This window comes from Marmota flaviventris, chromosome 12 (assembly GCF_047511675.1).
Source record: "Marmota flaviventris isolate mMarFla1 chromosome 12, mMarFla1.hap1, whole genome shotgun sequence".
Classification (NCBI taxonomy): Eukaryota; Metazoa; Chordata; class Mammalia; order Rodentia; family Sciuridae; genus Marmota; species Marmota flaviventris.
This window is the reverse complement of record NC_092509.1, coordinates 104,221,425-104,245,740: the sequence shown is the minus strand read 5'-3', so window position 1 is coordinate 104,245,740 and position 24,316 is coordinate 104,221,425. Positions and strand designations below refer to the sequence as shown.

The 24,316-nt window shown below is 40.9% G+C and overlaps 1 protein-coding gene across 4 annotated transcripts in view; it reads left to right on the top strand.

Moving 5' to 3' along the window:
• The first annotated feature begins 276 nt into the window (after window positions 1-276).
• Fmo4 (flavin containing dimethylaniline monoxygenase 4) overlaps window positions 277-24,316 on the top strand; it is a 33,796-nt gene continuing 9,756 nt past the window's right edge. Inside the window, exons 1-6 of one of the 4 annotated variants that reach the window (XM_071600321.1) lie at window positions 277-473; window positions 10,359-10,546; window positions 12,690-12,878; window positions 13,469-13,631; window positions 20,427-20,569; window positions 21,450-21,649. In XM_071600321.1, coding sequence (XP_071456422.1) covers window positions 10,415-10,546; window positions 12,690-12,878; window positions 13,469-13,631; window positions 20,427-20,569; window positions 21,450-21,649 — 827 coding nt within the window. In that variant the 5' untranslated portion in view covers window positions 277-473; window positions 10,359-10,414. Of the gene's footprint in view, window positions 474-9,984; window positions 10,547-12,689; window positions 12,879-13,468; window positions 13,632-20,426; window positions 20,570-21,449; window positions 21,650-24,316 lie in introns of those variants that run through there. The other 3 variants (XM_071600322.1, XM_071600320.1, XM_027934877.2) reach the window with 3 other exon arrangements.

Sequence of the window (24,316 nt, the reverse complement as noted above, 5' to 3'; positions counted from 1 at the left end):
ATTGGAGCCCCTTGGTGCAGGTCACCTAAATTGCTCTATCTTTTTCGACCGCACCTGATGCTCCAAGAGGCCAACTTAGGAGTCAGGGTGAGAAGTTTGTGCCCAGTTGGTTGGGCTGGGGGCTGTCTGGCGCCCCCTGCCGGCGCCCGAGGCACAGCGCGCCTGCCTCCCGGGCACTGCGCCTGGGACCGCAGGAGACGCCCGTCCCTCCAATCCGAAGGCCGCTTCCACCGTCGCCCAGCCCCCAGGACCGCGCAGGCCCGAGCTCCCGTCTGTACCAACTCTTTAGAGCGAACACTTCCTGCTGTCACCAGCCTGAGAGGCCAGTCGCTTTGCTTTTAGGCAGAGAGGGCTGTGATCAAAGTCAGCCTTAGGTTTACTGTTAGGACAAGTGATTTGGGTTTCAGAGAGAAGGAGACAGGGAGAGACACTCTCTGGCTGTTCGGCTCTGAGCGTCTGCTCCATGTAACGAGGTAAGTGTCCCGGGGTTTTGTTTTCAGGGAAAATGTTTACAGAAACTGCGTTTGCGGGGGACGCTGTTCTTGCAAAGCCCATTCGCTGAGGAGGAGGGTGACTGGAGCCTCTTGGTGCAGGTCACAGCAGGACAGTTAGGAAGTCAGGAAGCCAAGGGAAGTGCTCAGGAGACCAGGGTCACGTTGGGGGTGGGAAGAAGTTGTCCCTGAGAAGAACAGAGTCCTGGACTGCCTGAGTCCAGCTTGCCTCTGATTTCCTCTTTGGAATGACAGCAGAGCCAGGCTCTGGAAACCGAGACACTCCACAGGTGGCGGCTGGGAATCTGTGAGATCACGGTGCACAGGAGGGGAAACGCGGCTGATTGGATCCCAAAGCCCACACCTGATACGGTGTGCAAACCACCCACATCTCTCCATGTCCCAGAAGATGAGTGCGGGGGGTGGGGGTAGTATGGGGTGCAGATTCCTGCTGTACAAAGGTCCAGTTCAAAAAGCAGGACTGCAATCCCCAAACCCAAAGGCCAAGTGTTTTCTCTGATAAGCAGATGCTGATCCATAGTGGGGGGTGGGGAGAAGGAAGGAACTTTGGATGGTGCAGAGGGTAGTAAGGGGAGGGAGGGGCTGGGAAGGGAAGGACGCAGGAATGGGAGGACATCATTACCTGTACACACCTGTGATTGCACGCCCCTGTGACTGCACCAGGCCCAGCCAGAGCAAGGGAAGTGGTGCTCCGTTTGTGAACAGTGTGTCAAAATGCACTCGACTCTCATGTGTAACTAATTAGAACAAATTTTTAAATTTTAAAAAATGAAAATAAAACAAAAAGCAGGGCTCTTTCTGCCAAAGGACAAGCAGCCTTCGGGCACCTACCGGCTCTCCAGACCACGGTGCTCCCTCCCTTGGAGTTCACGTTCGGTTTTGTTTCTGGTTAGATTTTTGAGAACTAATTACCTGGTTTTCAGACACACACACAAAAACCCCCAATCCTTTCAAGCTGGAAAGGAAGAAAGAGAAAATTGGTTTTTTTACAAATGTGAAAACCATGGCACAAAGAAATCTGGTGTTCTGTGCAAGGTCCCATCAGCTGGTGAGAGGAAGAAGCAGAAGCAGAAGCAGAGCTCAGACCTCTCTATTTCAGGTTTGTTGGTGACCTTCCCAAAATGACCTAAAGCATATTTTGAAAGGGCTGCCCCCATTCAAAACTGTATAGTTTGTAAATGAGTTAATTTTAAATGATACAAGTCCCCAATTTTTTGGCCATCAGTACGTTCTCTAGTCAACCTTTAACAGACACATGTTCCTGCCCAGTCCTGTTGTGTCCCAGGCCCACAAGCCTTCGTACCCAGAGCATGCTGCTGTTACAGGCCTTCACATGCGTTGTTTGACTGTCATCCTCTCTCCACCTGGCAGTGTCTCCGTGAGGGCCATCACTGTGGCTTTTTTTGTTGTTTTTTGATTTATAAGACTTTACTGCTTTTATGTAGTCACTGAGTCCCACTTGTTTGGGGCCCTACACTTGGGTACCCAGGGCACACCTGTTGAATGAATTCATTTGCCACCTGTCTGTTCAGTTCAGTGTGTTTCTCACTTTACTAATTCAATGAATGACTATTTTTGGTGTGTGTTGTTAATGACAGAGCACAGCAGAGATCTGCCAGTGCCAGACTTTCACCCAGGGGCCTAGCAGTTTCATGCCTGTAATCCCAGCAGCTCAGGAGGCTAACGCAGGAGGATCATGAGTTCAAAGCCAGCCTCAGCAAAAAGTGAGGCGCTAAGCAACTCAGTGAGACCCTGTCTCTAAATAAAATACAAAATAGGGCTGGGGATGTGGCTCAGTGGTCAAGTGCCCCTGAGTTCAATCCGTGGTACCCCCTCCCCCCCCAAAAAAAAAAAGAAAGAAAGTCCAGTTTCTTTTTGATAGAGGCCATTTATTTCCTGTTAGAAGCTGCTGTTACAGGCCTTTCACAGTGTTTGCCTCCTTGATTCCAAGTGTGTTGATGAATTTCTTCTGTCTGAGCTGTCTTTTCTGGGGAGAAAGGAGGGAGGGAGAGAGATGATAATGAACACTGAGTAAATGTTTTATGCTAGGCACTTTTGTGTAAATGATATCACCTTGTCTAATACACAGTCCTTTAGCTTAAGTATTTTTCCGATCTTCCAAATAATGTAGGTAAAAGTGATTCTGTAGTTTTTAAAGGTTCATATGTCAAGTCAGCAGCAGAGACAAAGTTCAGACCCATCCTACTGACTTCAAAAGTCCACTCTCCTTGCAGCCTCCTTGGCTCTCCCAAATAAACCAAGAGTCTGAAAGAGGAGTAAGTTTTGCGACAGATTGAGCCGGTTATGGAGATCGCAACCTTATGAAGGGCAGAGCAATAATTAAATTTGTAACAGGCAACCCCAGGAAGTCCCTCTGATTCTCACTGCGAGTGCATGAATCTGCCAGAACCAGTTGAGTCTAAGGGTCTGTGGGCCCAGGAGCCTTCCTTGCTCTCCATAATACAGAAGAGACATTGTGTGTGTGCCTGGAGCTTCTGATCTGATTAGGAGGCAAGTTCAAGAACCATAGGGGCAAACTCCCCAGGCCCATGCCAAGTGTCAGCACAAACCTGAGCATAGGGAAAGAGGTCCTACAAGTCACAGGACCCCTCAGGCTCTCTGACCAACGTCACGACGTGCACTTCCTGGCCTCAGAGAAAGAGAGCCATGTGTGGAGTGGACTCTGCCTCTCCTTAGCAGGGCAGCCTTTGCTTAAGCTGAGGAGGATGCTGTGCTTTCTCCCCTGGTTGCTCTGCGGCTCCATGACTATCTGCTCTTTCGCCCACCCCCCCCACTACCAAGCCAGACACCACTGTGGCAAGTGGCACAAGACTACAAAATCACACAGAGGATACATAGCCAGATCCCAACTCAAAAAGTATCCTATCTTCAAAGGCAAAAGCAAATGAGAGTATTTTGTAAAGCAGTTAAATACATGGAGGTCTCAATGACTGCTTGTGTGTTTTCTGAACTGGCCAAGGAAATTGCAGGGAAAAACAACCCTTGTGACTAAGTCCACTAGACGTGTCGAGAGCCTCATCACGACGTGAACCTGGATTACTGGAATAACTGGTTACCTGAGTGAGGCGAGAAAGCTGCACTGAACCCCGGCCACCCCTGCTCCAGTGCCCCTGACAAGCACAAGCCTCTTCGTTTCCACTTGACCTCACCTTGGACTCCAGAATGGCCCATATGGCTCTCCAGGGGATTCTGTTCTCCAGTATGTCCATCAGTCCTGCCTCTGCACAGGGTTAAGGATCCCCACCCAGTCCATAGGAGTGAGACTAGTCTTTCTGCATAGTGATCTCCATTGCTATCCACCCTCCTGCAAATAAAAGGACTTCATCATTCTTGTGGAGGAGAGGTATCCCATTGTGTATATATGCCACACTTTCCATTTGTCAGTTGGTGGACACTTGTTTCCATTTCTTAGCTATCACAATAGTACCCCGAAGAACATGGAGTGTGGCTGTCTCTTCAAGGTACTGATCTCATTTTCTTTGGATGTATGCCCTGCAGTTGGAGTGCTGGGTCATATGGCAGACTTAGCTTTATTTTTTTTTAAGAACTGCATACTTTTTTCCATAAAGCTATGCTGGTTGACATTCCCAACAGTGTGCACATTCTCACCAGATGTATTGTCTTTAGTCTTGAAATATATAACTAACTATATAAAATACATATATATAATACATATATATATAGTTAGTTATAGGTGGACATAATACCTTTATTTTATTCTTATGTGGTGCTGAGGATTGAACCCAGTGCCTCACGCATGCTAGGCAAGTGCTCTACCTCTGAGCCACAACCCCAGCCCCTGTCTTTAGTCTTTTTGATATTTAGCCATTCTTTCTCAAGAGTGGGGTGAGGTGATATTGTGATTTTGATTTGCATTTTCCTGAGAGTTAGTGATGTTGAGCATTTGTTCATCTACTTCTTGGTCATTTGTATGTCTTCTTTTGAGAAATGTCTATTTAGGTCTATTGCCCATTTTTAATTGGTTCATTTGGGGGTGTTTTTGCTACAGGGCTTTTGGAGTTCTTTATAGAATCTCTTACACATTCTGGATATCAACCCCTTGTCAGATGTACACATTACAGAGGTTTTCTCCCACTCTGCAGGTTGTCTCTGCATCATGTTGATTGTTTCCTTCCACGTGCAGTTTTTAGGTTTATATAATACCATTTGTCTGGTTTTGCTTTCATATCCTGTGCTCTTGGGTCTTGTAAAAAAAATCCTTGTCTGCGCCAATGTCTTGAAGCATACCACACCGCCCCCCAGGATTTTTTTCTAGGAGCCTCATAGCCAGATCTTACTCACACTGAAGTGTTAATTCATTTTGCACCGATCTCAGTAACTGGTACGAGACGGGGGTCTAGCTTCTCTCTTCTGCATGTGGATCTCTTAATTTTCCCAGCACTATTTAGTGAAAGGACTGTCCTTCCTCCCGTATGTGTTCGTAGCCCCTTGGTTGAAAACTGGATGGCTATAAAAGCATGGCTTTACTTCTGGGTGCGTATTACTTCCACATTCTTCCACATGTCCGCTTTCATGTCAATCCCATGTTGTTGATGACCAGTACGTGTTGAAGTCAGGTAGTATTCTATATGCTGCTTGGTTCTTTTGGCTCAAAATGGCTTTGACTTCAGGATTTTGTGTGGTTCCATAGAAATTTAGAATTGCCTTTTTTCTAGCTCTGTGAAGAACACCATTGTTTGGGGCAGTGGCTGGTTGGTTGGTTGGTTTAATTTGGGGTACTGGGGATTGAACCTAGGGCACTTTACCACTGAGCCACATCCGACAGGGTCTCACTACTTAGGGCCTCCCTAAGTTGCTGAGGTTGGCCTTGAACTTGCCATCCTCCTGCTTCAACCTCCCAAGCCACTGGGATTACATGTGTGTGCCACAGTACCTGGAATCATTGGCATTTTAGTATGAATTTCACTGAATTTATAAATCACCTTGGGTAGTACGAACATTTTAAAACTATTGATTCTTCCAATCCTTGAATATCAGATATCTTTCCACGTTTTTATGTCCCCTTCAATTTTTTTCATTCATGTTTTATAATTTTCATCATAGAGATTTTTCACCTCTTTGGTTAAATGTATTCCTAGGTATTTGATTTCTTTTTGCAGCTATGTACATTGGATGGTTTTCTTGATTTCTGTATCAGATAGTCTGTCATTGACATACAGTAACTAATGATTTTTGTATGTGATTTTATATCTTACAATTTTGGTGAACTCATTTATTAGTTCTAATCATTTTTGGTTGTGTTTTTTTGAGTTTTCTGTATACAAAATCATGTCATCTGGGGCTGGGGTTGTGGCTCAGTGGTAGAGTGCTTGCCTAGCATGTGTGAGGCCCTGGGTTCAATCCTTAGCAGCACATATAAATAAAATAAAGGTCCACTGACAACTAACAAAAATTTTTTTTAAAAAATCAAATTATGCAAACAGTGATAATTTGACATCTTTTCCAACTTGAATGCCCTTTGTTTTTTTCCCTGACTAACTGCCCTGGCTAGGACGTCCAGCACTATGATGTGGAAGAGGATGGTAAAGCAGGCATCCTTGTCTTGTTTCAGATCTTGGAAAGTTTTCATCTTTTCCCCATGCAATATAATGTCAACTGCTGGCTTATTATTATAAATGGTCTTTATTGTGCAGAGGTACATTCCTTATGTGCCTAATTCATTTAGCATTTTTATCATGAAAAGATGTTGAATTTTATTGATCCATTTTCCATAATCACATTTGAATATTATGAACCATCCTTGCATTCCAGGGATTAATCCCACTTGGTCATGGTGCATAATCTTTTTAATATGCTGTTATATTTGGTTTGCTAGAATTTTATGGAGGATTTTTTGCATATATGGTCATCAAGGATACTGGCCTAGAGCTTTTTTTCTTTTGGGGGGGATGGTGGTGGTCATTATTATTGCGTCCTTGTCAGATTTTGGTGTCAGGATAATCCCAGGCTCATCAAATGTCTTTGGAAGAATTCTTTCTTATTCTATTGTTTTACATCTTTAAATGTTTGGTGGAATTCAGCAGTATAGCCAGGTACAGTGGCACATGCCTGTCATCCCAGCAGCTCGGGAGGCTGAGGCAGGAGGATCACAGGTTCAAAGTCAGCCTCAGCAATTTAGTGAGGCTCAAAGCAATTTAGAAAGATCCTGTCTCAAATTTTTTTTTTAAAAAATGGGTCAGGGATGTACATCAGTGGTTAAACACTCCTGAGCTAAATATCTAGTACCAAAAACATAAAAAATCAGCAGTGAAGCCAACTGGTTGTGGGCTTCTCCTTGATGAGAGGCTTTGTATTACTGATACAATCTCATTACTTGGTATTGGTTTGTTCAGGTTTTCTATTTATTCATGTTTCAGTCTTGGTAAGATTTTTTACCTAGGAATTTATCCATTTCTTATAGATTATCAAATTTGTTGGCACATAGTTGTTCTTAAAAATCACTAATATCTTTGTATTTCTGTGTTGTCGGTTGTAATGTCTCCCTCTCCATCACTGATTTTGAGTCCTTTCTCTGCTCTTCTTAGTTATAGCTAAGGGTTTGTCCATTTTGTTTATCTTCGAAGAGCTAGCTCTTTGTTTCATTAATCTTATGTATTGCTTTTTAGTGTCTGACTCATTCATTTCTGCTCTGATCTTTATTATTTCTTTCCTTCTACTGATTTTGGGTTAGTTTGTCCTTGTTTTTCTAGTTCTCTGAGATGCAGCGATAGGTTGTTTAAGATCTTTCTACTTTTTTGATGTGGGCATTGATTGCTAAAAGCTTTTGCTTTTGCTGTTATCTCATAGGTTTTGGTATGTTGTATCTCCATTTTCATTTGTTTCAAGAAATGTTTAGCTGGGACTGTGGCTCAGTTGATCTAAAGTAATTTCCATGTATTTATATAGCTCCCAAAGTTTTTCTTGTTTTGATTTCTAGCTTTATTGTATTTTGGTCAAAAGAATACTGTATATGATCTCATTTTTTTTTTATTTTTGAGACTTTTTTATGACCTATCATGTGATCTGTTCTCTAGAATGTTCCATGCACTGATGAGAAAAAAGTGTGTATCCATCATCTGTTGGATAGAGTGGTCTCTAGGTGTCTGTTAGGTCTATTTGGTGTAGGGTAGTTTGACTCTATTTCTTTGTTGATTTTCTGTCTGGATGATCATTGATAAAAGTGGGGGAGTTAAAGTCCTCAACTATGGTTCTTCTGGAGTCCGTCTCTCTGTGTGTCTGTCAGTCTGTCTGACTCTCTCTCTCTCTCTAGGTCTATTAATACATGTTTTATAAATCCGGGTGCTCTGATATGAGGAGCATATATATTTAGAATTGTTTTTTCTTTATGCTGAACTGACCTCTTTATCATTATGTGATGACCTTGTCTCTTTTGACTGATTTACAGTCTAGTTTATCTGATATCGGTCTGGCCGCTCCTGCCTTCTTTTGGCTTCCACTTGCACGGCACATCTTATTGCATCCTTTCACCATCTGTCCATGAGTGTCCTCAGAGGGAAAGTGAGTTTCTTGTAAGCAACAGAGTTGGGTCTTACTTTTGTGTCCATCTGGTTACTTTGTTTTTTAATTGAGGAATTTAATACATTTCCCTTTATGGTAATTACTTACAGGTAAGGTCGTATTAGAAGCACTGTGTGACTTGTTTTCTGTTTTGTTTTTTTTTGTAGTACCTTTCTTTATTTTTCCCTCTCCGATAATCTTTGTTGGTGACTAAGTGAATACTCGAGTAGTGTATTATTATTTTACATTATTTTTGATTTGTTTTGGATTTCTGTTTTTTTTTTTTTTTCCTTCAGTACTATGAAAATATCATGCCACTAGCTCCTGGCTTACAAGGTTTCTCCTGCGAAGCCAGCTGTCAGATGAACTGGGGCACCCCATGTGTCTTGAGAAACTTCTCTTTAGCTTTTGCTTGAGAGGGCTTGATTATAAAATGTCTTGGGGTAAACTTGGGTGAGTTAAATTTGACTGGTTGACTTTGACCTTCCTGTTCTTGAACATTTGCATCCTTCTCTGGATTTGGGAAGCTTTCTCTGAATATTTCTTTGAATAAACTTCCTACAGGACATTTCCGAAGGACATTCCCAAGTCCGCCCTGAACCCCAAGAACCTTAATATTTGCTCTTTTTAAAAAAGATATTTTTTTAGTTGAAGATGGATACAATGCCTTTGTTTTTATTTATTTATTTGTATGCGGTGCTGAGGAGCGAACCCAGGGCCTCACACGTGCTAGCACTGAGCCCCAGCCCCAGCCCAGTATTTGCTCTTTTAATGCCGGCCCAGGGTATAAGCTTTCTTCATGACTCGTCACTTTTTCCTTTTTTTCTCCTTCAACTGTGTATTCTCAAATGGGCTGTCTTTGAGCCAGTTCTTTCTTCTGTTTATTCTATCCTTCTATTGATACCTTCTATCACATTTTTAACTTCACTGAGTGTAATTTGTCAACTCAATAATTCAATTTTTTTTAAAATTGCTTTCATCTCTTTGTTAAGTTCCTTAGAGTATTAAAACTCTGTGATTTCCTCCACCCTGGTTACTGCCTGGTAAGTTTCTAGCCCCTTATTCTGAGTACCAGGTGAGGCCATGGTTTTCTGAAAGCTCTCAAAGCTTGTTAGTCTGTGGGATCATCCAGGTGTGCAAGATCAGATATTTATTCTGTCTTCCCGGTCAGGCTTTGTTTGTGCATGTCTTTCCAGAAATTCTAAGCAATCCAGGCCCAGGTTTAACCCAAATACCCTGTCGATATGTTGTTCAGAAGATGAGGCAAGCACCTAGAGAGAGAAGTCTGTCTCCACAAGCCTCTCCCGGGTCAGGGTCGGCCTGATGCCCTGTCCACAGTTGCTGGCCTAGGGGCAGACACTGCAGGATTCTGCCAAGTTCTGTCAGTCACCATGGAGAGAGCAGCCCAGCTCCTGTCATACCTATGGCCATCAAAGCCACCAAGCTTTGTCAGACCGTGAGCCCCCACAGCCCCCAAGACTAGCACAACACTGGAATGGGACCGAAACCCCTGCAATCAGCCACAGCTGACGCTAGCTAGGAGCCCAGGAGAACGGGGCTCTGGCTTCCCCTGGCTTTGGAGCAGTGGCAGAGGCTCCATTCACAGGCAGGCCTCAAGAAGGGGCCATTAGGACCTGCCCAGCGTTAGTTTCACCTGCAGCACTAAGTTCCATGGCTAAATCCTGTGCTTACCACCTGCCTACCCCATCGAATGGAGTCTGGCCCCATCTGTGCCGCTCAGGGCTGGGGTGGCACTGGTAAAGGCGGTCCCCTGGCCACCTGGGCTGATGCTCAGCTGGGCATGACTGAGTCTCACAGCCACAAGGCCCTGTGCAATCCCAGAGGTGCACTAAGGAGCATACCACATTGGGTGGTGACGGAGGCCACAACGTGCATCAGTCCTACGAGGCTCAGTTCTCTTCTGCTGCCAGGTCGATTCTGGAGCCCGTTTGTGAGCGCTGGCCTAGTGATAGCTGTGCTGCCCCAGGTCGAGGGATGGGAAGTGGAGATAGTCCCTTGTCCACCCGGGCTCACACCTAAGTCTCAAAGCCACAGGGAGCAGGCGCTCTCAGCATTAGCCTATGAGTGTCATTTACCATTATCATCATCATCCCCATTTCACAGATGAGAAAAGGCACAGAGAAGGCAACACTTAGCCCAAGGTCACACGAACAACAAGCAGTGAAGCCAGGAGGCAGCCCAAAGCAGCCTGATTTTAGAGTCTGCATTTTTAACCAAATTGTGATTCTGCCTCCACTCTAAGGTGAAAGAAGGGTATTTCAAGCACTATAAAATTCCTGTGTCAAGGGCTCCCTTTCAACCTCGTCACTTGAAGAAGCTCTGCTTGACCTTCCTCCAACCCCATGGCCAAGAGAGTTGCAGTGATTGGAGCTGGCGTGAGTGGCCTGTCCTCCATCAAGTGCTGCTTGGATGAGAACCTGGAGCCCACCTGCTTTGAGAGAAGTGATGACTTCGGGGGACTTTGGAAGTTCACTGTGAGTGGTCACACCCTTCCATCTCCATCAGTCACACTCTGGCCACTGGCTTTGTTTCTGGTCAGAAATGGTGGCTCTTGCCTGCCTTGGTGATCAAGTGAGGGAGTAGCTCACTCTATTCACAGACATGTGCATGGTGCAGGGATCGACGCTGTGCAGGACATGGTCTCAGGGAGGAGCCTGGAGTGCAGGCAGAGCATGGCTGGGGACAGGGAAGAGAAAGGAGGAGACTTGAGTCTGATAGGGTATTGGGATGGTTTCTGAGCCGCAGACATTCTAAAAGTAGCAGAGTGTCCCCTCAAGTAAGCAGAGCAGCACTGGTGAACAGGGATACCTCCCAGCTAGGGAGGAAGCCAGCTTCAGGCGGTGGAGGCACAGCCACCAGGTATTTTTCAGGTCTTTAGGAAGAAAACCTGCAAGAGTGAGGCAGGATCCCAGGCCTTGGAAGGTCTGGTGGGTAGGGGAATAGCTTTTGCATTATCAGAACAGAAAGAACCCAGGAGCTGACCAATCCATCTTACAAGTAGAATATGCCATGTGCAGAGCTGTGCTCAGGGTAGGTCAGCGGTTAGGTGACTTGAGCATCAGAAAGTGGGTCTGGAAGTGGCTAGATACTTGCCTCAGGCCAGGAATGGTCCTGAGGACCATTGGTTACAGGGAGTAGCAGGGTATTCAACAGGGACTAAGGGAGAATTAGAAGGTGTCAGAAGATAGGATCCAGGCAGGTCCAAGTACTCAGCGTCTCAGGGGGAAAAGCAAAAGCAACATCCATTCAATGCTATGAATGAGGAAACCTTCGTGAAAGAGATGGCATTTGCCCAATCTTTCATAGATGGTGGAGAAAATAGAAAATGCAGCAGGAGTGGTCCAAACCCTAGGGGAATAGGGTACCAGGGGGAAAACAACAATGCCACCTTTTTCTAATACAGTCTGAGCCTCAACCGGACACGACGATTGGTTTGATTTCTTTCTCCTAAAGTAATACAGATTAATTTTTTAAAATAATATTGAATTAAACAAAAGGAAAAATACAAATAAAATATAGTAATATACCCACATGTCAGCACTATTAAAATTACAATGTTACTCTTCAAATCACAATGATAATCTTAATTTTCATTCATTCGATAATGTCCTTCTGCCAGGACACAGACAGGGACCCTGCCCTCCTTTGTCGAGTGGAGAAATAGAAACAGCAAACAGATCATTGCAACATGGTGTGACCAGTTCTGTGTTAGAAGTGCAAGAGACTTCTTAGGTAGAGTTAAGGAGAGACTGGAGGGAAAGATGCAGGTTCGCCTCACCACAAGAATTTCACCGGTGTCTTTAGATCTTCTTGTTTTGCTGAGTGATGGAGATTGAGAGCAGACAACCAGCTGAGGACACGGGAGAACACAGAGGCTAATGGTGATTCTTTCCTGCGGACTGAGATGGGATGAAGAGAGATGGGGTACAGGGGACATAGGTTGTTTTGTGCTGATGGGAAGGAGCCAATAAAGAGACAGTGATGAAAGTATACATAGACAATAGTGAGGAATATCAGCGGGGGTTCCCTGCTCAGAAAGGACTGTGGTGGTGCACACCTGTAATCCCAGTGGCTCTGGAGGATGAGGCAGGAGGATCACGAGTTCAAAACCAGACTCAGCAAAAACCAAGGTGCTAAGCAACTCAGTGAGACCCTGTCTCAAGATAAAATACAAAATAGGACTGGGGATGTGACTCAGTGGTCGAGTGCCCCTGAGTTCAATCCCTGGTTACCCTCTCAAAGGAGGACAATAACCAGAGCAAGTGTGCAAGCCATAGCCATGGCAAGGGAAGAAGGAAAAGAACACTGAGCAGGCCATGGGCCCTGCATTCTCGGAGTCCACTGAGGATGACGTTGGTCTTGGGGGGCCCTGTTACCTTTCATCACTTCTTGCAGTTTGAGGAAGATGCTGTATTCAATTACTCTAATCGTACTACTGCTTCCTCATCGTTAGAGCACGGGGACCCAATGTTGGGTTTCCTGGAACTCTTCAAAATGACAAGTGGAACAGTAACTGCTGTGACGCCCTCTCAGCTGGGCTAGCACGAGCCACCAAGTTCTCTGTTCTCTTCCGCCTGTCTCCTTCATTCTGTCCGACTAACTCTGCCTTCACCGCAGGAAGATTCCAAAGATGGGATGACCAGGGTCTATCGGACGTTAGTGACAAATGTCTGCAAGGAAATGTCATGTTATAGTGACTTCCCTTTCCAAGAAGATTATCCCAATTTCATGAGACATGAGAAATTTTGGGACTATCTACAAGAATTTGTTGAGCGCTTTGACCTCCTGAAATACATTCGGTTTAAGGTAAGATATTTTGGGTTATGCAAGTTTAATGAATGGGAGCTGGTCTCTCAGGGATGTTTAAAGGAACATTTTCTTGATTTTTACCTCTGTATAAATAAGGCAGATAACAATGTCTCCTCCTGCTGCTCCTGTTCTACTCAGATCATTAAAATACTGAATATCCTGATTTTTCCTCTAAATGCTGAACTCTCATTTGGGATGAAATTAATTTATTTTGGGGGGGGGAAAGAAAAGGAAAGTAATTTTGTTCACTAAACTCATTAGGAAGAAATGACTAGAAGTCTGAACCACAGAAATTACAACGGAGCAAATCTCATTTTCCTAGATCTTTCCACTGCCTCGGGTATTGCAGTTAATTTTCTTCCCACCAGGATTAAAAACCTGCAATGAAAGCACTCAGAGGTCTTGGGTCCTGGTCTGGGTGCCACTGCTTTGGGAGTCTGCACACGCTACCGCACTCCTCCCTTCAGTCCTCACCAGCTCCTGCGGGAGGGCCTGGTCCACTTCACATAGCAGGCCTGGGGGCCGAGCCAGGCACCGCCACGCTCAGAGGCTGGGGCAGGAAGCCAGTGTTTGTCTGTCACTTGTAGACCACTGTGTGCAGCGTGACAAAGCGTCCAGACTTCTCCGAAACGGGTCAATGGGATGTCGTCACAGAGACGGAGGGCAAGCAGGACAGAGCAGTCTTTGATGCTGTCATGGTGTGCACAGGACACTTCCTGAGTCCCCATTTGCCTTTGGAGTCCTTTCCTGGTGAGTCGTTTTGACCCACAACCATGCCTACTCTTTGGGGTTCCTCTAGAAGAAACATTATTGATTTGTAGTTGAAATTGCCACAATTATAGACAACTTTCTATTTACTCTAAAAAAAATGTACAAAATTACTTTGAAAGGTACAAAGCACTGTGCAGATATTAGGTCTTATTATTTACTTATTAATATAAGTGTCATTGTTTAAGCTTTATCATACATGTCTAATTCAAGTTCAGTGATTAAATAAGGTTCTGAACTATTAGGTCTGTCATTAAAAAAAAAAAAAAAAACAGGTTTTGATTTTGGAGGTTGAATGGCAGGACATTTGAATCAAGACTGCCCTGTAGCTCAAGAATTTAAGTGAGTATCAATATCAGGAAGTCTGACAGATTGTTTTAAGATGAAACAACCAGAAAATATACATGAAGAAGAATCTATTCACCCTGCAAAAGTCACCACAATAATAATCCATTCATTATACCCCTTAGATCAGGGCCATCCACATACAGGAGGTTTTGAAACTCCTTTTTGGAAATGCTTTTAACTCCAATAGCACCTTCTTAGTATACTCATGATCAGCAAATCTCTGTCTCAAACCTTCATCTTTTGAGATCAAAACTGATTATTTGGGAAGCCCAAACCTATTCAGAACCAGGCATGGAAAACAAAGTCAAATGAGAATTACTAAAATGTTGTATAGCTGCTCTTCTGTCACTAATGGCCCTAAAGGCAACTGAATAAGTATTGAAATGTTTTGGGGGAGTGAAGCCACTTAGAAGGAATAAAACTTGTTGACCTTGGCAACCAAAAAATGAAATATAAATATCATAAAAGCAATCACAAATAAACAGAATGTCCTTAGCAATCAAATGAGAATTCAATCCACACTTTAGTAAGAAGCAATATTGTATCTGTGGCTTGGGCTTAGGTGGGCCTGGTGGCTGAAGAAACACTTAGTGTCTCTTATAACAATGTTTCCACGGGAAAATGTCTGGCAAGTGCCAGACAACCTATTCAGAATCTCAGGGCTGTTCATGTGGGGCAAAGTCCCTTTCAATTCGCAGCAGATTAGCACTCTCCCTGGTTCACATGAAATATGGGAGGCAGAGGTGAGAAGATCACAGGTTCAAGTCCAGACAACTTAGCAGGACCCTGGCTCAAAATGAAATTAAAAAGGGCTGGGGAGAGACCAGGCTGAGGAGCTTCTAGCTCAGAGGTAGAGTGCTTTCCTAGCATGCACAAAGCCCTGGGTTCAATACCTAGTATTACAGGGAAAAACAAATCAATGTGTAAACATTTTATGTATATAAATCACATTCTTTTTAAATTGTTTAATTAACCATAAAAGTGTACACATTTGTAGGATAACATGATGTTCTGATAAATGTGCACATTGTGTAACATTCTATAAGGGTAAACATATCTATCTCTTCTAGCATTTGTTAACTACTTTGTGGTTAAAACATTCAAAATCCTTTCTTTTAGCGTTTTTGAAATATATGGGATGTTGTTGTTATTTATAATTACCTTGTGTGCAACAGAACATCAGAACTTACTTCACTTATGTAGAAACCACTGAACAACCTTTCCCCATGCCTCCCCCTACTCTCTTGCCTTAGATAACCACTATTTCTACTCCCAAAATCTAGGAGATAAACTTTTCTTACAGTCCACCTATGAGTGGAATCATGCAGTGCTTGTCTCTTTGTGCCTGGCTTAACTGCACTCACCATGAGCACCCCCAGGTCCCACCACGTTTCCTCACATGACAGGATCCACCCTCCTTTGTGGCTGAGAGGTACCCACTGTGTGTGTGTATCCAACATTTTCTTTGTCCATTCATCAACTGATGGACACTTGGGCTGTTTCCAGTCGTTGATTATTATGAATCATGCTGCAATAAATCATGCAAGTGCAAATGTCTCTCCAATAAATCAGTTTCATTTCCTCTGGTTACACACCCAATAGAGGGATTGCCGGATCACGGGGCAGTTCTACTTCTCATCTTTGAGGAACCTTCACACTGTTTGGCACAGTAGCCACCCTAATTTGCCTTCTGCCGACAGTGACCAAGGCTCCCAGTCCTCCACACCCTCACCAGCGCTTGCTCTTGTCTTGTTTATCACTGCCCTCCTAACTGCAGTGAAGTGGGATCTCGCCATGGTTTGACATGCATTTCCTAATGATTAGTGATTTGAGAATTTCTTTCCAGAAATTAGCCATTAATAGATCTTCATTAGATAGATATTTAGGTGTATTGCCCTTTTTTAAAAAAATCAGATGATTTGGGTTTTTTGTTTGTTTTTGCTGCTGAGTTGATAAAGTTCCTTATATATTCTGGACACTAACCCCTTGTCAGGTGTATATACTTCAGATATTTTTCCCATGCTGTAAGTTGTCTTTCACTCTATTGTTTCTTTTGCTGTGCAGAGCATTTTAGTTTGATTTGTACATGCTGACTTGTGTTGCCTATGCTTCTTTTTTTTTAATCAAAAAAAAAAAAAAATCCTTGCCTATTTTAATGTTCTAAAGCCATTCCCCTTTGTTTTCTTCCACTACTTTCATGGTTTCAGGTCTTTTTTAAGTGTTTTGTCCATTTTGAGTTGTTTTTTGTGTATGGTGAGAAATCTGGTCTAGTTTCATTGTTCTGCATGTGAATATCCATTCACTGAAGAGAATGTCCCGTCTCTGCAGTGTGTCTCTTCAGCACCTCTGTTGAAGACAGTTGCCTGTGGGTGTGTGGGTTTACCTCTAGACCTAGTCTGTTCTGTATGCCAATACCAACCATGCCATTTTGATGACTGAGTCAGATTTGAGGTATGTTTTGAAGTCAGGTAATTTATTGATAATTGTTTTGTTTTCTTATTTCTGTTTCTAAGATTGCTTTGGCTAACTGGGAATTTCTGTGGTTCCAAATGAATTTTAGAAGTATTTTCTAGTTCTGTGAAGAATGTCATGGATGTTTAGATGGGGATTGCATTGACTCTGCAGGTTGCTTTTAGCAGTATGAACATTTTACCAACGTTGATATTTTAATCCACGAACATGGCATGTCTTTCCATTTTTTAAATGTCCTCTTCAATCTCTTTAATCAGTGCTTTAGAGTTTTTATTGTAGAGATCTTTCACCTCTCTGGTTAAATTTATTTAAATGGGACTGTTTTCTTGATTTCTATTTCAGAGAATTTGTCATTGGCATATAGCAATGCTACTGATTTTTATATGTTGATTTTGTATCCTCCAACTTTGTAGAATTCATCTATTATTTCCAATAGTTTTTTCTGTGAAGTCTTTGGTTTTTTTTTTTAATGTAGATATATAAAAGCATGTCATCTGCAAATGTGGACAATATGACTTCCTCCTTTCCAAACTGGATGGAGTTTTCTTTAGCCTGATTGTTCTGGCAAGGATTTCCAGTAGTACAATGTTGAATGAAAGTGGTGACAGTGGCATCTTTGTCTTGTGCCAGATCTCAGAAGCCCTCAGCCTTTTCCCACTCAGTATGATGTTAATTGTTGGCTTATTATATATGGTCTTTATTATGTTCAGGTATGTTCCTTCTGTACTTAATTTGTTCAATGATTTTATCATGAAAGGAAATTGAATTTTATCAGAAGCCTTTCTACATCTATTTAAATGATTAGGTAATTTTTGTTCTTTGTTCCTGTTGATGTGTTGTATTGCATATGTTGAACCATCCTTGCATTCCTGGGGTGAATTCTGCTTCATTGTGGTGAATAATCTCTTTAGTGTGCTGGTGAATTCAGTTTGCCATCATCTTGCTGAGGATTTATGCATCTATTTATTTATTCATCATAATAAATATTATTAGCCTCTTTTCTGTTGTTGTGAGCTTGTCTGGTTTTGATATGGGGCCTCACAGAATTAGTTTAGAAGAATCTCCTCTCTTCAGTTTTTTGGAATGGTTTAAACAAGTGTTGGTGTTCATTCTCCTTTAAATGTTTGATAGAATTCAGCAGTGAAGGCATCTTGTCCTGAACTATTTTTGGTGGGAGACTTTTTATTATTGAGTCAGTCTTCTTACTTATTAACGGTCTGTTCAATTTTTCTATTTCTTCATGTTTCAGTCTTGGTAAGGTACATGAACCTGGGAATTTGTCTGTTTAGGTTTACTATGTCTTCATAATTCAGTCTTGATAAGGTCTGTGTGTCAACAAATCTGTCCATTTTTTTTAGGTTATCAAATTTGTTGATGGATAGCTTTTTATTTCTGTGGTCAGTTGCAATCTCCCTGATATTATAAGTCTTCTCTTTTGTTTCTTAGTCAAGCTAAGAATTTGTTTATTTTCTTTATTCTTTTGAAAAACAAGCTCTTCATTTCATTGATCATTTAAATTTTTTAGTCTCCCTTTAATTTGTTCTAATATTTATCATTTCTTTCATTCTATTAATTTTTGGTTTAGTTTTTTCTTGTTGTTCTACTTCCTTAAGGTGCAATGATAGGTTGTTTATGTGAGATCTATTTATCTATCTTTCTTTCTTTCTTTTGGTACTGGGGATTTAACCCAGGGATGCTTTACCACTGAGCTGCATCCCCAGCCCTTTTTATTTTGTGACAGGGTCTCACTAAGTTGCTGAGGCTAGCCTCAAACTTTTGATCCTCCTACCTCAGCCTCCCAAATAATAGGGATTACAGGAATACACAACCATACTCAGCCTTCCTATTTTTTTGATGTGGGCATTGATTGCTATAAACTTCCCTCTTAGTGCTGATTCTGCTGTATCCTATAAGTTCTGGGTTTTTTTTTTTCCATTTGTTTCAAAAGATTTTAAAATTTCCTTCTTAATTTATTCCTTGATTCACTGGATGTTCAGGAGTAAGTTCTCTATGTATTCATATAGTTTCCAAAGTTTTTCTTGTTATTCTAGTTTATTGCATCATAGAAAAAAAGATACTTTAATAAGATTTCAATTATTTAAATTTGTTGAGACTTTTCTTGGCACCTACAATATGATCTACTCTAGAGAATGTTCCATGTGATGTTAGAATAATATTTATTCATTGGTTTATAGAATGTCCTGTAGATGTCTATTACATCCATGTGGTCTAACTCTGCTATTTCTTTATCAATTTTCCATCTGGATGATCTGTCCAGTGATGAAAGAGGGAATGTTAAAAGTCCCCTACTATTATTACATTGGTCTGTCTCTCTCTCATATATATTCATATTGTCTCTCTCTCTCTCTCTCTCTCTCTCTCTCTCTATATATATATATATATATATATATATATATATTTGCTTTATATTATATTTAGTGCATACAATATTTGGTACATATATATTTATTTCCTCTTGCTAAGTTGACCCTTTTATTATTATACTATTATGTATGGCCTTCTTTTTATTTAGTCTACTTTATGTGAAATTAGCATAACTATTCCTGCTTTCTTTTGGATTGTCATGCAATTCTTTTTCCATCCCTTCACTTTGAGTGTTTATGTGTCTTTAGAAGTGCATTTCTTGTAAGCAGCATATAGTTGGGTCTTGTTTTTATGCATTCAATCACTCTTTTAACTGGAGAATTTAACCATTTAAACTTAAGGTCTTTAATAATAGGTAAGGTCTTACTACTGCCATTATTTTCTAATTTTATTTCAATTCCTTTTTTTCTTTCTCCCTCCCTCTCATATAGTCTTCCTTCGTGTATAAGTGATTTACTCTAGTAGTGTGTTTTTATTCCTTTCTTATTATTTTTGATACATCTATAGTACATTTTTGCTTTGTTATTACAGTGAGATTTACAAAAAAAGAATTTTGTGATGATAACAAGCTATTTTGAAATGACAATAACTTAACATTGATCATAAAAATAGGGAAAGAAACAAAAAGAGAAAAGAAATACTAATTAAAAATTCTACCATTGCCCTCCATTCTTCTCTATATTTTTAATTTTTGTTATCCTATTTTCTATCTGTCTATATTGCCTATTTCTTAACATATTGATGTAGTTATTATTTTTATTTATTTGGGCTTTTAGTCTTCACATGAAAGATATGAATGGTTTGTGCACTATTTACTTTATTAGAGCATTCTATATATGCCATCACAATTACTCTTACCAATGAGTTTCTGATGTTTTCTTCTTACACATTAGCACCTCTTTTAGTTTAGAGAACTCCCCTTAGCATTTCTTGTAGGACAGATCTAGTGGTGATAAACTCTCTTGTTTGAGAATGTCTTTATGCCTCTTTAATTTTTAAAGGATGGCTTTGTTCAGTATAGTCTTTAAAATCACAGTCCTTTAGAATATATCTTTTAGGTAAAGTAACATAAATCAACAACCTACTTTTTTTTTTTTAGTTTGAAATGCTTATTCAGACTCCTAAAGAAGAAGATGTTAATTACATAGTTGGATATGAGTGTAGCACTCATGGGAGAAATTATAGTTGAGTATAATAATATAGAAGGGGTGTCATTATTGAGGACTAGAAATAACCTACTTCTTCCCTAGGATGTTCAGGATAGTGCATGGGACATTTCTTGCTACCTGCAATGAGTTTTATTTCCCAAATTGCTTTGAAAGGGAATGCATATGTGGCAATATATGATCCCGTGCATTTCTAACTAGGCAGGGTGCACTACAGGTATATCTGGGCTAACTGCATCCCAGGAAATAGGAGCATCATAAGCTTGTTCTACTTCCTGCAACTAGTGGCAGGAGCAAAGGGCTGCCATATTTCTGGAACTTCCTTTTTTTAACGAACCCTATTCCTGCTTGCTTGGGAATTACAGCCTCCGGTATTTCAAACTGCCTAATCCTTTCCTCTCCTCAGGAATCCATAATTTTAAAGGCCGGATCCTGCACAGTCAAGAGTACAAGAGCCCAGAAGGCTTTCAGGGGAAACGTGTCTTGGTGATTGGTCTTGGGAACACTGGAGGAGACATTGCGGTGGAGCTTGGCCGAACGGCAGCTCAGGTACCACTTCTGAATCAGTGCCCTACTCCCGTCTTCATCCTTGGCGTCCAGAGACACGTTCTCAAGACAAGAACGCCTGCGGGCCAGTTCCTAATTGTGCTGACGTGGGCAAGTGAATAAACTGAAAGTCTTCAGGGCCACTGTTTTAGAAGCCAATTAACAGAATTGAACCATCTCCAAAGAGTCTAGGAAGGGTGTCAATGCCAGGCCACAGGCATTTTTCAGAAGTGCTCCTTCAGGAACAAGACCAAGTGGGCAGAATGCTCCAACCCAGGCAGTTGACCTGTTTTTAACTCACTCTTTGCAATTCCAGCAAAACCCCACATAAGAACAGAAAGAGGAGGTTGTTTTCTGGATGTCTCCAAGTTTTCTACTAGAAACCAGATTTATACCTTGGTTTAAGATAAAAGCAACCTTTTCTTTGCCTAAGAAGTATATATAATGATTTTAGAAAGCCCAAACATAAAATCACAAAAATCTAAATCTATTCCACTTCAGCATAAAGTATAAGATAATGATTAGATGTGGAAAGAATATGTTGGCATTTAATTCAGTTAAAATTGCTTTTCCAAGCCCTCATCTAAAATTTTATATTATTTACATATAAAAAATTGCCAGGTCAATACCGTGTACCTCAAAACATTCTAATCCTGTTCTTATAATTCTATAAACATAATGAAATTCTTAACATAACTAAATCGGGTAAAGTGCTTTTTAGAACACTGACAACAGGAATATGTAACTCATATGTAGATATATGGGACAAATTTATAAAAACTCTGTTAGAAGACCAGAATGCTGTAAGACCACTTAAAACACAGTTGAATAAAAGTACTACAAAATGATGACACATATTCATCCCTGTTGCCTTACTTTCTAGGTACTTCTCAGTACTAGAACTGGCACCTGGGTTATCAGCCGCTCTTCAGACAGAGGCTACCCTTTTAACATGATGATCACAAGAAGATGCTATACGTTTATTAACCAACTGCTGCCTCCATGTTTCATAAACTGGATTCAAGAGAGGCAGATGAGTAAAAGACTAAACCATGAGATTTATGGATTGAGTATCACAAAGGGGTACTTCAATTCTTTTATTTCATAGAAAAATTTTTATTTATTTATATTCTTTACTTTTTATTATCATGCAATAACTGCAATGCTGATGGGGTTCATGGTGATATTTCCAAATAGATAGATAGATAGATAGATAGATAGATATAGATAGATAGATAGATAGATAGATATCTCCACACACCCTCTTCCCAATCTCTCTGAATCAATGTTCTACTTTCAGATTGACTTTTTTAGCTTCCATGTATGAGAACATATGGTTCTTGTCTTTCTGTGTCTGGCTCATTTCACTTAACACAATGTCTTCCAGTTCCATCCGCTTCAAATGACGGCATTTCATTCTTCTTTATGACTCAATAGAACTCAGTTGTACACATATATGCATTTCTTTATCCCTTCTTCTATTGATGAACACCTAGGCTTACTCCATACCTTAGCTACTGTGAAGAATGCCAAAATAAATGGGCATGCAGGCATTGCTTTGGTATGATAATTTCACTTCCTTTAAATATGTACCCACAACTGGGGATTAGCTGGAGCACATATGGTAGATCTATTTTTACTTTTTTGAGGACCCTTTATACTATTCTCCACAATGGCTGTACTCATTTACATTCTCACCAACAGTGTATAAAAGCTCCTTTTTCTCAATAGCTTCACCAGCATTTGTGACTTTTTTTATTACAGCCATTCTAACTGATAAGGTAGTATCTCATTATAGTTCTTATTTGCATTTCTCATGGGAAATATTTTAAATCAATATTTTTTATTCTATATTATTCAGAACTTGAGATGTGCAATAACAAAAGTAGGGATTCAAGAAAATGAAGGGTGCTGTCATTTGCAGCTTGAAAATCAGGAAATTTAGAATGGCCCTGAAGACCCTTGAAAATGCTGCCATGTGAAAAATACAGTGTGGCAGCATCCGTGTGTGCAGCTGGTCTCTTCTCACCAGTCTATAATGAATGTTCTGGCAGAGTGAGGAGGAGGTCTGCACTCACAGTAGCATTTCCTGAAACGATGTGTGGTGATGCACCTCTGCACAGAGCTGCACACTGCCGAGGGGGGAAAAAGGCTGAAATGGGTATAATAAGATCATTAAAATGTCATTTTTATCATGTGCTGACCCAAATATTCTTTGGTAAGATGCATTTCAACCTTCAACTTATAAAAAAAAAAAAAAAAAAAACTAATGGCTCTTGATTTTATTTCTTGCACTCTAGGAGTCTTATTACAGAAGTCAGGGCCTAATCCCACATGATGAAGATTTGGGTCTACTTTTTCTTCTATTAGGTACAGGGTCTCTGGTTTAATTCCTAGGTCGTTGATGCACTTTGAGTTGAGTTTTGTGCCTGGTGAGAGACAGGGGCTTAATTTCATTTTTAAGAATTAAAAAATGGGATGGATTTAAACTAAAAGTCTTCTCAGCAAAAGAAACAATCAGTGAAGTAAATAGAGAGCCTACACTTTGGGAGTGAATTTTTACCATATGCACATCAGATAGAGCCCTAATCACTAGGATATATAAAGAACTCAAAAATCTTAGCACCAAAAAACAAATAACCCAATCAATAAATGGTCCAAGGGACTGAACAGACACTTCTCAGAAGATGATATACAATCAATCAACAAATATATGAAAAAATGTTCAACATCTCTAGCAATTAGAGAAATGCAAATCAAAACTACTCTAAGAGTTCATCTCACTCCAGTCAGAATGGCAGCTATTAAGGATACAAACGATAAGTGTTAGTGAGGATGTGGGGAAAAGGCACATTCATACATTGCTGGTGGGACTGCAAATTGGTGCAGCTGTGGTGGAAAGCAGTATGGAGAATATTTGGAAAACTGGGAATAGAACCACCATTCGACCCAGCTATCCCTCTCCTGGGTCTATACGCAAAGGGCTTAAAAACAGCATACTACAGGGACACAGCCACCTCAATGTTTATAGCAGCACAATTCACAATAGCTAAATTGTGGAACCAACCTACATGCCCTTCAGTAGATGAATGGATAAAGAAAATGTGGCATATATACACAATGGAATATTACTTAGCAATAAAAGAGAATAAAATCATGGCATTTGCAGGTAAATGGATGGAGTTAGAGAAGATAATGCTAAGTGAAGTTAGCCAATCCCAAAAAACTAAATGCCGAATGTTTTCTCTGATATAAGGATGCTGATTCATAATGGGGATATGGGGGAACATGGGAGGAACATGGAGGAAATTTAGATAGGGCAAAGGGGAGGGAGGGGAAAGGAGAGGTGGAGGTAGGAAAGACAGTGGACATCCATTACCCAAAGTATATGTATGAAGACACTTTGTGTATAACCAGAGACACGAAAATTGTGCTCTATATGTGTAAAATGAATTGAATTGCATTTTGCTGTCATATATAACAAATTAGAATAAAATTTTTAAAAAGATTAATATGGTAAAAAAAAAAACTAATGGCAAAGGATGATCAGATGTGTAAATCTAATAAAGACAGCATGTCTGATGATTAGGCAGAACGGTGCTCACGATGAAAATACTTATCAGCATAAGTAGACTCAAAGTTGGCATTGAAAGAGTTTCTTAGTAATGTCCTCTTTGCCTGATGTCATTCCTAAAAGTATAGGTGACATGAAACCCCAAACTTGTCATCCAGTGATTTGTTATATACTCA